This window comes from Rhinolophus hipposideros, assembly GCF_964194185.1.
Source record: "Rhinolophus hipposideros genome assembly, chromosome: 4".
Taxonomy (NCBI): Eukaryota; Metazoa; Chordata; class Mammalia; order Chiroptera; family Rhinolophidae; genus Rhinolophus; species Rhinolophus hipposideros.
The window spans coordinates 50,293,315-50,305,758 of NC_138050.1; the positions used below are offsets into that span (position 1 = coordinate 50,293,315).

The window sequence follows — 12,444 nt, forward strand, 5'->3', positions numbered from 1 at the left end:
GTGCTTACATCCGGTTAAGTTTGAACTTGAAGGTGAAGCAGTCTTTGCTGCAATGAACCTTACAGAGAAGGTGGTTTTTAGGTCTCCCGCTCCCTTTGCCAGAGGAGGGCGCCTTTCCAGCTCTTGCCTCTGCCGCACACCGGCTGGGGGAAGAGGGAAAAAGGCACCACCAATCTGTAGCACTTCAGCTTGAAAATGCAGTTTTGAAGTGAGCTATCTCCCGGTCCGCACATTCGGTGTGAGACAGTCTCGAGGCAAGGCTGCAGGATGGATGCAGGCGCCTGACCTCCCCGGCGGGACCCGCCTCTAGGGGCGATGGATACTATATGGGTCGCCCACGGAGCTCCGTCAGACAGGCAAACAAAGCACAGCGCGGGCCCACGAGGCCCCCGCCCGGCTGTCCCCGACTCCGAAGGGACGCGTGCGCGCTCGCCCCGGTACCAAGTGGGACGGCGCCCAACTCGGGGCTTCCCTCACTTTGGTCCTTCTCAGAGGAAACACCATCGAAAGCGCCTCTCACTTTTCCCTGGGTGGGAAACCTGTCCGGCAGCAAGACAAAGCAACAGGCAGGTTTCCGCCGGGCGGAGGGGGAGCGCGTGGCGCCCGGAGGCGGCTTAGAGACCCTGTGCCTCGCCTTTCCCAGCAGACAGCCCCCAACCCTTCTCCCCCGCAGGGCCCTCGCCCCCGCCACCCTACCCTACCCCCGGGGCTCCGCCTCCTCCACCCCACTCCCACCATTTCCTTCTCCCTTCCCCCGCCCCCTCCCATCTTGGGCTTCCTCCTCCTACGCCCCCTCCCGCCCCAGGAACCACTCCCTGCGCCCCCTCGCTGCCCTACTCCACTCCGCCCTCCTGGCCCCAACCCCGGGGCCCAGTGGCCTCCCCCCCCACCCCCGCCCCCAGCCAGGGTCCCGCCCCCCGCCCCCCGCCCCCGGGCGCCGGCCCCGCCCACCTCCGTCCGCCTCCTGCGCTGTGATACTGGCCGGGCCGGGCAGCCAACCTCCGCCAGGGTGCGCGCCGTCGCTGCAGCGGCCGCCGCGGGGCTCGCCCGTCGCCCCTCCGCCGTCCCGGGCGCCCGAGCAGGAGGCGCCGCGCCGGCCGCCGGCCCGTCGGCAGTCGTGCCCGGAGGCTCCCCGGCCCGGAGGCGGTTTCGGCGCGGGCGATGGAAGATGGAAGGAAGAAGTGCCGCGGTGAGGCTGGAGCCCGGCGGGGCCGGGGGCGTGTGGGGTCGCGGACGGTGCTCACCGCCCGGTCGGGGTCGCGGTTTGCTGGGCTTTGTCGCTCCTCAGTTCCCCAGGGACTGCGGGCTCCTTGTGTTGGTGTCTTAACGTCGGGATCTGGTGGCGATTTCCCTTTCGCTCTTTCTTTCTTTGTGTGTGTTGGGAGCCCAGGACGGTCAACTTTGTGGTGTTGAGGTTTAGAGGTTTTCATTCAGCCCTCCGCTTTGAAAACCTAAGACTTGGAAGAACAGTACTCATTCTTGCTGTATGTTCAAAAGAAGGAAAGCATTAAAGGGGACCGATGTGCCGGTTTCACTCTGCCAGGTCAGCTCCCGTATTTAGGGACTATCACGTTTCTCTGTCAGACAGAAAAAAAACAAACAAACCCACAAACTTGCATGGAGCGATAAGGGAAGATTATTCGGTTTAATATTCCCAGGAGCTTTTAAAGACGTTTCAGTCATTCTCTTTTACATGCATCTAACTTCATCCACTGTTTTCAGCAGGAAGTTCTGGCAAATGATGTTCTGAGATTTAGAAAAGAAAACAGGCTAACTCTCAGAGAACGTGGTTTCCGAAAGGTTATCGGTGACCTAAATAATAAATGCTTAGTTTTACCGTTCCCCTGGATGTTAAACACCCAGTAGATAGAAGATGTAATGGGCATTATTATTTCATTTTTCCAGAGTTTGGTTTGCCCGACGGTGGGATTCAGGATTTCCACTCTTTAATTAACTCTTGAGTGGGTCCAGGTGTTGGTGTAGGGAACAGATCTGGAAAATTACTCTAAGTGGGATTCTTGGGAACAAATGCTTCAGTTTATTAACTGTAATTGAATACAATATATGCAAAGGATTTTGCAAAGCCCAGTAGCCAGGTAAGATAAGATTTCTGCTGTCAAGGAGCTTGCTTTCTAGTAGGAGAGACTTCTGTAAAGGTTATGATGAAAGAACCCAGAGGAAGGAGAGGTTCTGGTCTAAGGGCTTGGAAGCCCTCTGAATGGAGCTGCCCCGTTGAGCTGGACCTTGAAGGGGAGAGTTTGGCTGGCTTTGAGGGGTGGGAGGGACATGTACGCTGCTGAAGGAAAGGAAATGTACTTTCAATCTTCTTCCAAGAAATACGTTATCCTTTCTTAGAGTATTTAGAAATCAAGAGATATTCTTTTAAAAAGTCATTCAATTCCTTGTCAGCACTTAAAAATGCAACATGCTCAACAGAACCAGCAAAACGATGCAAAATAAATGTACACCTTCTCAACCAATTTACAGAGACTTGATGTATGTCCTTCTACAACTTTCTTAGACCATGTATCACAAACACATGATTTTGTCTTGTTTGTTAGATAGTAACGTACTCTTTTTGTGCTAAAAGGAGCAGAGTGGTACCATGGAAAGCACTTGGACTTCTAGGTAGGACACCTGGCTTGTAGGTTTTGTCACTGACTGGGCGAGCTTTTGCCATTGTCAGGAAATTTAACCTCTAGCTAAAATTTCCTCCTCTATAGGATGAGCGGATTGGGAAGATGGATGCTTGCTCAGAGCCGCCTCGGTATAGGATGTTATGGTTTCAGGCCTAAACATGAATGTATATTCAATGACGTATCCTTAACTTCACATTTTGAGTATCTATCAATCTGTATGTTCTGTGAACAGGTCAGTGCTCATATCCTGGCCATTTAATGTGGGAAAGTGATTACAACTGCAAAGTGAAAATAACCTTATTTTAAGGTGAAAGTCCACACTTGAATGTGTTTTTTAAAAAATGCAAGCATAAGAAGCTTGATTCGCAAATCTGAATGTGTGTTGCCTTTAAGAAGGTTTGTTGGCACTGTTCACTTTATTTGTGACCAAAGAATAATACATGCTTTACTATGCACATTGTACTCAAAAGGTTCAATTTTGCTTTTAATTAAAGTAAATACTAGCAATTAAAAACATGGAAATCCTTATAGGCTAGTAAATCTTGGGAATTTGGAAATAAAAATAAATAAGGCAGAAAATCAGCTCATTGAAAAAGGAAAATTCAGAGATAGTTTCCATCAGCGGCTCTATTCAGTTTCTAAAACCTTGAAATTGATCTGTTTGCTAACCCTGATGGAAACTATGTGAGTGGGATTTAACCTGGCATTACATTAACAACAACAACAACAACAAAAATCCAAAGCATTACTACCTTTGGAGGTGAGTTTTTTTTTTTCCTTTTGTAATTCTGGAGTCATCTGTCAAACATTATTCATAAATTAAGACGCCGTTACGGTAATGGGCTAATCTCAGTCTTGGTTAAGAAGTGCTGAGGCAAAAACCGTGTGAACATTACAAGGTGTGTATGCTTTGGCCTCCAGACTGGTTTGTTTGAGGTTTACCTGAGGTAATGTTGTCATTTGACAGTTATAGAAAGAGCATTTCTTTGGGCTTGGGTTGGATTAGGAGGTGAGTCATGGATTGTGATCCTTCCCAATGTTTAGAAATGAATTCAGACGTGATTGAGGTTTAGGTGGTCTGTGAAAAATAATCTGATGATCAGTAGGTGATCAGAATCTTCTGACCTGCGGATGTGAATCAGACTCACAGAAGGCTGGGGTCCAGTCTATCCTCAAATCACTGCGGTTTCGGCAGTTCCAACATTCATGGATTCTTCCCCTGCGGTCTGGGCCAAGCATAGACGACCCTTGCCTCCCTTTGCTACAGGTGAAGGTGTTTGCACCTCGAATACTGCCGCTGAGTTCTTCCTGAGATCTTTTACAGTTCAACCAGCCTAGCCTTATTTTAGGACAATGCAGGAGCCAGATGAAATTCTCCAGAGCATTTGCTTGGAGCGTCCATGCCTGGACAGCTTGTGTTGTTTGTGATATTGTATGCAGACTCAGAGATTTGCTGGAAAGCATTTCTGCGGCGGCATGATTTTTTAAGAGTGTGTCCCTTTGTACCTTTCCTGTGTCTCTGAGTTACAAGACCAACTTCCAAAGACATTTTTTACACACTGCAAATTCAGTAGTGATAGTTACAGTGACAAGTGTCAATGTCAGCCACTGTTGCAGTTTATAGTGGAGAAAAAGGATGCTTTGCAGCATGTAGTTAACAATTTATTCTTAAATCTAAATTACCAAATTTCCATGCCTTCTTCAAAAATAGCGTGATTCATGTCATTAATAATAGATCTTTGTTTATATTATCTTATTTATATAAAAATAGCACATGTCCCTGCAGGGGATTTTCACTGGGCCCAGAAGGTCAACAAACTGGGGCTCATTGGTGCCCAGTGGGCAGGGACTTGTTGACATTCCAGGGCACCAAGGTGGTAGAGCATTTCTCTCTTGGGGATTGCTTAACTGTCAACAACCATGTCGTTTGCAACTCCCTTTCTCTGGCCACAAATCAGTGAGATGAATAATTTGTACATGTCGATGGATATTTTTAAAAGTTCGTCATTGAAGTTCGGGATTTAGTGAGAAAGTGAACATTTTGACCTGAGCCCGCTCTTTGCTTTTTTTTTGTTTTTTTTTTGTTTTGTTTTGTTTTTTTTACATAGTATTTTCATGTAGGTTGTCTGGGAAGCATTTTCCTTTAAGTTTCGTCTTAAGTCCTAATTTTTGGAAAATGTTTAAGTGATGCTTTCAGGCATGATACGTTGTTAACAATCATAACTAATATTTATTGAGATTTTATGGTGTGCTCTAACAGATTACCTCGTCTAGTCCCCATGACAATTCCACGAATATGTCCATTCTGAAGTCTGGAGAAATTAAGTAACATGGCTAATAAGTGGTAGAGCTGAGACTTAAATTAATGTAGTCCAGTTTTCTTAACCACCATTCTGTTTTTATGTCCTCAAAGTTAGCATTGTGTATTGCAGAAACTAAGCTCTTTGGGTCTAATATTTAGATTCTGTGGGTCTTGGAATCTGAAATTGGATGACTAATTTATCAACAAGCTTTATTTTACATATCTTTTGGCATAAATAGTGGGACAAGTATTGTTGCTTAGCTCAAGAGATGGAAATTGTGTAATTTTCTTTTAAAAACATACGTAGTATCTAAAGGGATCGCTGTAGGACCACATGCAAGGAGTTCCATACAGTTATAAATAATTAATTGGAATTCAGAATAAAGCAGATTAACAACTTAAAATTGAAAGTAAGGCTCACCTATTTTAACTTCTAATTACATCACCTCATAGAGGTGACCTAGACTTTTCTACAATTGTGGTAGTTGATACAGAGAAGGCTGTTTTTCCTTGTTCTTTTTTTCTCCATGAGCTGGGAATTTGGTTGTTGAGAAAAGGAGTCTGAAACAATAAGGAGGAGAATGAGGAATGAGCCCAGGGCATTCATAAGAAGATCAGGCGGCAGCTGCTCCCTGTTTCTCGTGCCTTCTGTCCCTAGACTTTTGCTAAGAAAAAGTGAATTATAGAAATGGAGCAGCTTGTTTCTTCCTATGGCTGTTTGGTTTGTGAACAAGGAAAGTAGAAATATTTCAATAGAAGCAGCTGTAGCGTCTTTTGTTGGGCCTCCAGGAGATTATTGGTAAAGGGCCAGTGGAATTGCTTTTCTCTGTATATGAAAACTGACACGCTTTTTTTGAATTTTGATTTTCAGCAACACTTCTTTTCCAAGAAGTTATCTGTTAGGCACAGTATAGATTGAGTCACAGGACCCTGAGGGAAAGGGGAAATCTAAATGTGAGTGAGCGGCACAGACAATGCAATTGGTTGCTGCCTTTGTGATTATGTGATATTCTTGCAAAATTATGCAGGGAAAATAGTGAGAAATGGCAGCAGGCTCTGCGATTTTCCAGAGCATTTCCCCTGACCTTCCCTTCATGTCTCTGAAAATGGGTGTTTGAAGAAGCAAGATGTTTCCTTGGGTCTGAAACTTTTCACTTGAATATGAGTTCCTTTGGGGGCAGATGTATATGTTTTTCAGCTACATTTCTTATGCCTGCCCTACCTGCTTATGCTTCCTTCTCCCTATAGAAATCTCCCATGTAGAAAAAAAATCCCCTTGCTTTCTAGGAGCTAATATCTGGGCAAAAACTAAGGTACAGTCATTAATATGCTTTTCATTCATTCATCCAGCAAATATTAAATATTTACCATGTGCCAAGCTCTATGTTAGGTTCCAAAAAACCTGTCCACTGACCAATAAGAAAACTTGCCAAAAAACATTTAGAGCCACTCGAGTCATACTTCTGAGAATCAAACCTCATGATCTGTAAATACTAAAACTACTGTGTCTAAGAACTTTGAACTTACAAACTCATAGAATCGGGAAGTGACGAAGTCAGTGTTCAATAGAATTTTATGCTCTGATAGATATATTCAATATCTGTGCTGTCCAGCAGGCTGGTCAGTAGCCACATGTAGCTACTGAGAGCACTTGAAATGTGACTAGGGAGATTTAGGAATGAATTTTAAACATTATTTAATTTCAATGAATTTAAGTATCCTCGTGTGGCCAGCGGCTAATATATGAGACAGCACAGCTCTAGGAGAGCAAAAATGCTTTGCTGCTTATGATGTGTTTGCTAACTGAGCTTTGCTAAGTTTTGAGTTTTACACGCATTTATCCCATCATGTCCGATCAGTATAAAACCAGCGCGAGTGGATGGCGGCATGGATTTTAATGGAAATGAAATTGGCGATGAAGTCATTGAAAGTGATGAGAAGAAGAAAAATGTATTTGACAGTAGGAACTATTTTGAAAACAAGAAAACAATTGTGAAACAGGTAGTGAGCAATTCACACAGTGCTCAGCAAGATGAAGGAAAAGCTTTTGATGAAATGGAAAAACTTGAATGTCTGGCTGAGAGTCTACTGTTATGTCAACTCAAGGGATGGCTGTGAGTTGTTTGAGAACTTGTGGAGATGGTGAGAATTCTGCAGTTGACCCTTTCGGCTGCAAGCTGATAATTCCATGGCATCGTGCTCCCTTTGAAACTGCATAGCCTAATGGTGAGTATCCCGGTGGGCAGGCCTGGATATCTCAGGGCTACGGTCTTTCCTGGGACCCCCTGCAAAGTTTTTTTGGAGGCCCAGTTGATGTCCAGTGTAGGCATAGATGAAGCTGACTAGGAAAGATGCCTGGATAGCATAAATGTTGTCAAGGAGTGTGCCTGATTTGAAAACTATTGATACGTGGTTGTAGAGGTGTTTCTTCACCACGGTTAGAGATGGAGGACCCACTGAGACTGGGAACAGAGAAAACAAATCTTACTCTTTATCCCCAAATACGTTTGAGTGACAAGTCTGGGAAGCAGACAGCCACATTTGCGTGCGCCAGGGTTTCTCCAGGGTCAGGCATTTAGAAATCGCCTTGAGTTTAGCATGTGTGAAATCATGAGAGAATTCTCACGGTTCGGCCACTGTTGGAATCCATTCCGGTGTTGAGTTTTATGACTTGCAGTGAAGACACCATGATGTCGAGGCATAACAATGCAAAAATGTGGGGCTAGGAAGAGGAGAAAGAGTAACATGTATTCTGTATTATGTGCCAGAGACTATGTGAAGCATTGTGTGTGTGTGTGTACGTAAACTTGTATCTTATACGTTCTTTACAATAGTGTAAGATAGGTGGTGTCCCCATTTTCAGAGGATGAAATTAAGGCTCATGAAGGGTAAAGGGGATTTTTTTTAAAAACAACTTTATTGAGATAAAAGTTACATACCACACAACTCTATTTAAAGTGTACTTTCAGTGGTTGTTAGGACGTTCTCGGAGCTGTGCATTCATCGTCGTCGCCAGCCTTAGAGCACGTTCATCTCCCCCAAACAATCTTCGTACCCACCCTCTAATCCCACTATTACCTCTATCCTCTGACCCAGGCGACCACTAATCTATTTTCTGTTTCTATGGATTTGTTGATTCTGCACATGTCATCTAAATGGAATACTACAATATGTGCCTTTTGTGTTGGCTTCTTCCATTTAGCATATTTTCAGTGTACACCCATGTTGTAGCCTGCATTAGTACTTCATTTCTTTTTATTGCTGAATAATATTCAGTTGAATAGACAGGCCACATTTTATTTATTCATTCATCAGATCAGTTGTTTCCATTTTTCGGCTATTAGGAATAATGCTACTGTGAACATGCACGTACAGGTTTTTGTGGGGACATACGCTTTTATTTCTCTTTGGTACATACCCAAGAGTGAAATTGCTGGGTCATGTTGCAACTCTGTGTTTAACATTTGGAAGACTTGTCAAGCTGTTTTTCACGGTGGCTGCGCTATTTTACCTTCCCATCAGCAATGTACGCGAGTTCCCATTTCTCCACATTCTCATCAACACTTGTTATTTTCTGTGTTTTTGATTTTAGCCAGCTGAGTGGCCAAGAAGTGGTATCTCATTGTGGTTTTTTTTTCAGTTTCCCTAATGATGTTGAGCACCTTTTCATATGCTTGATGGCCATTTGTATATCTTTGGAGAAATGTCAATTGAGGGCCTTTGTCCTTTTTTTTTTTTTAAAGTTGGGTTGTCTTTTTAAGTTGCTGTTATGTCTTTTTATTATTGAATTGTAACAGTTCTTTATATATATAGTCTGAATACAAGTCTATTATCAGAGACATGCTTTGCAGATACTGTCTCCTATTCTGTGGAGTGTCTTTTCACTTTCTTGTTCCTGTCCTTTGAAGTGGGGTTCTTTATCATAAGCAAAGCATGCGAGGGCTAAGACACTTTTAGGTCCTCACATAATTGTTGAAATCAGTCTACAAAATGATTTGTAAAATGGTTTGTGTAATGAATATCCTTCTTTTTGTTTCTGGTTGGAAAACAGGATAGGTTTAGCCTTTGCCTAAGCTAAGCTACTTGGGAGGATTGCAAGCAAACCACTGAGGATTTGAGACCATGTGTATTGAAAGGAAATTTTGGAAGTCGTCTCTCTGGAGACTTTTATGTATATAGAAAATAGTACTTTCCTCCTGGATTAGACTGAGAACTAACTGCTTAAAAGGAAGAGGACACCTACCTAGAAGACCTCTCTTGATATTTTCAGGTTTCATAATTTTATGACTCAAGTAGTACTTCCCAAACTTGTCTATCACCAGAATCACCTGCCGTTAGATTTGTGGGGCCTCCTGAATTCAGCTTCAGGTTCAGTAGTTCCCATGTGGCACTTTTTATAATCACCCCACGTGCTCAAGATCAGGAATATCTGAAGAATTCTGATATAAACTAATGATAATAATGACCTTTCAGTTGTTGCCCCTAGAACTTAATTAGACCTTTTTAGTGGGTGTGGTCTCCAGGTGACAAAATCCCTCCCCAAAGGTGATGACAATGAGCTGATCCAGCCAGTCTGGCTACTTTGGTTACCACAGCTACTGATCTTGATCCAAAGCAACCCCAATGCTCCCCTCCTCCCCTCATACAGCAGAGAAGGTTCCACTATAAAAATTTAAACCAGGTTCATAAACACTTTCAAGTCATAAGGTGGCCAGCCACCCCCTCTGGAGAGTATTCTCCCCTCCCCTTTTCCTCCCCTTTAAGATGTGTTCATATGTCTTAGCGTCAGTGAATCCCTGGAGGTTTCCCATAGCCACAGAGCTCTCCATGAAAACCCAGTGGGGAGAACACGGCATGGGGAGAAAAATCAGATTGCATTCTGTGTAGTCCTACACACCCTGCTTGTTTTGGGTTGTTGGTTATGGTCTCATAATGGATTTAATAAAAGTGAGTTTGGGCCAGCTCCTTTTAACAGGGAAGGGGGTGACTCCGTTGCCCTGTGCTTCTCTTAAAGGATATTCTGTGTCACCAAGCAAGCAGCAGTGCAGTGTAATGGTTAGAGTGGCCATTCAAGAGTGGCCTTGCACCTGGCAGTCTGATTGGCATCCTGGCTTCTAGCTGTGTCACCTTGGGTAAGGTATTTTAATGTCTCTGTGCCTCACTGCTTCGTTACCCTATGGAATACCATGCTTAATGGTTGGGGGCTTAGAACAGTACTTACAGTAAAGAGACCGTAAACCAGTAAATGGACAGTAAATAGGCTCTGGATGGTAGGTTATACTTAACCTGGGTGGGAGGCAGAATTATTTCTATTTTTAAAGCCACACAGCTATTAAACGGTAAAGCTGGTCTTTCTGGTACACTATACTGTGATTGCCTATAAGTATGCAGTCAGTGTGGAAGCCAAGAGGAAAATGCTATTTTGTATGGTACCTTGGCACATAGTAGTCGCTTAGTAAATGTTTGTTCAGTGAATGAGTTCAACATCCCAGGCTGTCTAAGAGAGAAACCCACAAACCCTTCTAAGAATGTATGGCAGAGTAGGTGCTTTGGCATTTAGCCTGGTCTTATGGTGGAGCAGAATTTCTGCTTAGCTCCATAACTAGCTTTAGTTATCTCCATGAGATTTCTGGCCTAATCATTGCTGGCTATTGGGGTTTCTATCACTGTGGGGTTTCTTGCATCTCCTGTGTCGGGAAAGTGGAATTTTCCCCACTTCACAGATGGTGTTCATGGGCTGCTGTTAGAGCCAGGTGTGTCTTTCATTATAGCTTTCTTACAAATGACAACCTAGGGCACAAAAGATAAGAGTAATGTATTACTTTGAATTTCCTCACGCAGGTCTTTCCCTTCTGGCAGAGGCATCTGATAGAGCAGATAAAGGCTGGGGCTGTGTTTGCCTGGTGTGAGGTAACGGTTTCAGAGACCTGTTTCATTCATTCTTTTGATCTAACCATAGTTTTTCATTCTTGATTCATTTTGTCCTACCCTCCTTGTGTGGTTTATATGTCAGTTGATTGTCTCTTGTGTTGATGGGTCCTGTTTGAGGGAAAAAAGCTAGTAAAATACAGTATAATGTTCTAAAACTGGAGCTTAAGTAAAGATATATTTACTTTAAAATATATTCATATTTTATTTATATACAAAAATATTTATATATTTAAAAACTTGATTGGCTAAGAGTAATTAAAGCCAAACTTTTAGAAGCACGTCTAAAATAAATATTACATCTGTGATTATTTAGTCAATGAGAAAAATACTTTAACTTACAAAATCATTATGTATCAAGGAGGTTAAAATCATTATATATCAGGAGAGTTAAAAGGATAATGGTAATTTATTGCTGTATGTAAAAATATTTGTATCATGAATCTTCATATGTGACAATTTATAATTTATATTTTTCCTCTATTTAACAAAAACAATTGAAAAATAAACCATTATCGGTAGAATTCTCTTATGGCTATTTAATGCCTTATTTCTCAAGCATTCCACTTAGCTTTAATAGAAACAACTCTTTCTTATTATACTCATATGTACGCATATGTAACTGTTGGTAACTATCAGCTTGATGATAGGAGTGGAATTATGTGAGTTTGCCAAAGTCTTGATTTTCAGCTACTATGAGCACTGAATAATAAGGGGCATCAGCTAGGATGCTTTCCAGGGTGACTGTTCATCCTGGAGTTGGATAATTGGAAGTTGGTTAAGAGCTTCTGTGGTATACATAACTTCAGAAACAAAACTAAATCTGATATATTATGTGAGAATATTATCAAGAAGAGAAATGAGGACACTCTTACCTGGGAGAGAATTTTAAGTTGTTTTCCAATGTGGTTTATAAAAAATATGACCCACCCATGTGTATCCATTGAGGGAGTGTATTACGGAAGCAATTACACAATCACAATAAATTTTTTTCCCTCACAGAGTCCACAGGTTCCCTGGAAGTAGGTTACACCCAGATTTTATACATCATGAACACATTAAGTGCTCTGTACTTTGCGTCAGAATTTCTCTATCATTTGAAGAAATCAAAGTCCATTATATTGGCCTGGTGACTTTCTCCTGCTTCAGGAAGGGTGGACATATGGAGACCATCTTTTCAAAGTGCTCTGGTGAAGCAAGATCCCAGGTTTCAAATCCTAGAGCATCTCTCGGTTGAGAACTGTTTCTTTGAAATTATTCAGATTTTGTATGAGGTTAATATAATTATCAATTTGAAGCAGCTTTGTTTTTTTTACCACAGTATCTGAATATGTATATGCATTCAAAGTGTCCTATAAAAATGGAACCCTTTTAAAAGGCTACAAGGTATATACTATCATAGATCATATGCAGCTCTGTACCATGGTGATCTCTTGTTCATTCATATATTTATTAAACACATATTTATTGAGTGTCTTTTATGTCCCAGGCATTATTTTAAGTACTGGGTAGACAATGGTCAACAAAGTAGATGAAAAATCTTACTCTTGCAAGGTGAGACTGTGTGTGTGTGTG

At 42.4% G+C, this 12,444-nt stretch overlaps 1 protein-coding gene across 1 annotated transcript in view; it reads left to right on the top strand.

Annotated features, from left to right (window-relative positions):
• The first annotated feature begins 1,006 nt into the window (after window positions 1–1,006).
• Window positions 1,007–12,444, top strand: part of PSD3 (pleckstrin and Sec7 domain containing 3) — a 366,738-nt gene continuing 355,300 nt past the window's right edge. Inside the window, exon 1 of the mRNA XM_081046336.1 lies at window positions 1,007–1,189. Within this exon, the coding sequence (XP_080902462.1) occupies window positions 1,169–1,189 (21 nt within the window). The 5' untranslated portion in view covers window positions 1,007–1,168. The remainder of the gene's footprint in view (window positions 1,190–12,444) is intronic.